Source organism: Coffea eugenioides, chromosome 4 (genome assembly GCF_003713205.1).
Source record: "Coffea eugenioides isolate CCC68of chromosome 4, Ceug_1.0, whole genome shotgun sequence".
Lineage (NCBI taxonomy): Eukaryota > Viridiplantae > Streptophyta > Magnoliopsida > Gentianales > Rubiaceae > Coffea > Coffea eugenioides.
The window spans coordinates 41,820,915-41,823,705 of NC_040038.1; the positions used below are offsets into that span (position 1 = coordinate 41,820,915).

Consider the following 2,791-nt stretch of genomic DNA (forward strand, 5'->3'; position numbering starts at 1 on the left):
TTTCCTTTCTTTGGAGATAGACAAAATTGTTTTGTTCATGAATATTGTTCCTTTGTTTTGTTCATGAATATTGTTCCTTTCCCTGATGTCTCTCGAGTGATTATAGAATATATTATGTCTAGTTGAATTACTAAAGGGCGTAGTTGATCTTATTGCTGTTACTGGTATCATATACATTTAGGATAGATCTCTTAACTGGGAAAGCAAAATTTGGTCATAGATTTTATCATATCCCTTCTCTTTTAGTTATTTTAGTCACCCTTCCTTGGTTGGATTGTGTTAGTTGTTGAATGTATTTCCATTCATATGACAAGGTGAAGTACTAAATTCTCTTGTTGTCTGGCCTACTTCTGCAGGTGGCATGAAAGTTAAGGCTGATAGAGATGAATCATCCCCATATGCAGCTATGCTTGCAGCGCAAGATATTGCTCAAAGATGCAAGGTCGTTATCACATCCTTAGCTTGATATTCATATTTGGTAAATAAAACTGAATTACTAGCAAGTGTTGTAAGATCTGATAGCCTAATTGCTTGTCTTTTGTTTCATATTAATGGACTTATTTGTTGCATTTTTTGATTACTGCCTATTATTTTTGCTGATACTGTCATCTCTTTGTAATGGTTTTTGCAGGAACTTGGCATCACTGCCCTTCATATTAAGCTCAGAGCCACTGGTGGTAACAAGACAAAGACTCCAGGCCCTGGTGCTCAGTCTGCTCTCCGTGCCCTTGCTCGTTCAGGAATGAAAATTGGTCGTATAGGTAAACATTTTCTTTGGGATCAGAAGCATCATTACTTGCTCCTTTTTTATTCCATATGATGCCCAGGGTTGTTTTAGGTTGGATGCAAGTGTTTTATGAGTAGGTAGAATCTCTGTGAGCCCTTGGCTGCATGCTTTACTATTGGAGGGGTGCGGTGATAAGAGTTATTTGCTTGAACCATACAACAGAGCATCTAATATAGTAACTACAGAAGATAGATCATTCGTCTTAGAATACAATTTGTATTTAGGTGCAACGGAGTGGGTGAAAATGGTTTGCTTTGCATTAAACTGACTGGTGAGTGTACCTGAAAACAAAATAAGTTACCATGGAGAGAGATAACCAGATTAAATGTTTGTTGTCTAAATCTTTCAGTAAAGTGTCACAACAATATCTTGAAGTGAATACAAATGTAATTGGTTTTATTTTGTAGTTTGACATTTTTTGTTTCAAAACTACGAGGCCTTTGCTTGAACTTGAACTCTAGGTGATCTCTAAGCTATCTGTTTTTGAAAAATTTGGTAGAAATTGAAATATCAAAGGACTTCACCAGAAGTTGAAATGCTTGTTGTGAATCAAAAAAATCTTTTTGCTTCTGCTGCTTAATTAATATCTCGTCTCTTGATAAAAATTAGGGAGTCGAACAAGTATTATTTATTTCCTATTCAGAACTGAATTTTTTTGGCATATTCTGCCTGCTATTGGTTTGATTTTGGAGTTCATTAATTTATCCTAGATTTGGATCAGATACTCCTCATCACATAGCTAAAATATGATTGCACCCTTTTTTTTTTCTAACATCAGTTTTGGGTGCATATTAACTGACTTGAAAATGTTATTTTCCCAGAGGATGTAACTCCAATTCCTACTGATAGCACTCGCCGAAAGGGTGGTAGACGTGGAAGAAGGCTGTAAGCTTTGGTTCTTATCCAATCTAAACTTCATCACATCAGCAGGGACCCTGATTTTTCGTTGGACATGGTAGTATTGTAGCTTGAGGTGACAGAATTTAGGTTGTATGGAAATGAGGGATACTCATTCCTGCCTTTTTGTTTCCGTGGTGAAATTGGCCTGTCCGGTTCTCCTTTGAGTCTGTTGGTTGCTTAGATCATGGATACTTCACCTGTTAAAATGTATTTGGTTTTTCAACTTATTCGGTTGGCAAGATATCAAGCTTTGAGACCTTTGCGTTGTGCTTTAAAATTTAATTGATGTGTGGATTGGATTTATTAGATTATCCCAGCTATTGTCTGGCTTACTAAATCCCAAGAACAGGTAAAACGAAATAGGACGCTCAAGTGTGTGCATTGTTCTGTTTTGGAAATTCAGTAAGGTGGACTAAACTGATAATTTCTGGCGTTTTCCCTCCATTCTTCGTTCCTCCATTGTTGCAGGTGATGTTTCTTTCCTTTCCTCTCCAGTTAATCTCCCAAACGAGATGCGGGTTTTCATTACCCCCTCTTCTTTTTCTACACCCAGACAAGGCCTAAACTATCGTTTAATTAATTATCAATTTGTGCTGCTGCATAAGCTCCTTTGGCGGAGATTTCCAGAAATAGGAATTGCAGAGAATTTTTCATTACAACTCTACTCGCGTTGTTGGTGCAGCAGCTGATAGGCAATTATCTAGCTGTTTTGGATCAGTTGAAGTCCCAACTGTCCCAGAAATAAGATGCCAATTAATCAAATACCTATACAGCATAATATTGGCACAAGCTCTGGGATGTGCAAATATTCAAGGGCCATCTCGACAAGAAACTTCTATCATTTTTCATCCATCCTAGCTTGGAAAGTTTCAATCGTCGACTATGGTCTTCAGGCTATCATTTTTAATCCAACCTTAGCTTGGAAAGTTTCCAAACGTTGACTTGAAGGTGTAGTAGGTATACGACCACACTTGGTAACTATAAACTAATTCCCCAGTCAGTCTTTTATCTTTACATCTTCAAGTTTCCTACTTTCCCTTTTCATAAGAATCGAAACTCCTACTGATCTGCCCTCTTCAATCAACCATCATACAAATCTTGCCC

General features: G+C 37.3%; 1 protein-coding gene across 3 annotated transcripts; it reads left to right on the forward strand.

Moving 5' to 3' along the window:
• The first annotated feature begins 331 nt into the window (after positions 1–331).
• LOC113768443 (40S ribosomal protein S14) lies at positions 332–1,993 on the forward strand. 3 transcript variants are annotated; one of them, XM_027312795.1, is made up of 4 exons: positions 332–442; positions 632–761; positions 1,609–1,678; positions 1,716–1,993. In XM_027312795.1, the coding sequence occupies exons 1-3, from the start codon at positions 362–364 to the stop codon at positions 1,674–1,676; spliced, it is 279 nt and encodes a 92-aa protein (XP_027168596.1). In that variant the 5' UTR covers positions 332–361; the 3' UTR covers positions 1,677–1,678; positions 1,716–1,993. The 3 variants fall into 3 exon arrangements, with proteins under 3 accessions (XP_027168596.1, XP_027168597.1, XP_027168595.1); XM_027312796.1 differs by having other exon boundaries at positions 1,609–1,675; positions 1,713–1,993; XM_027312794.1 differs by having other exon boundaries at positions 1,609–1,993.
• The last annotated feature ends 798 nt before the right edge of the window (positions 1,994–2,791 follow it).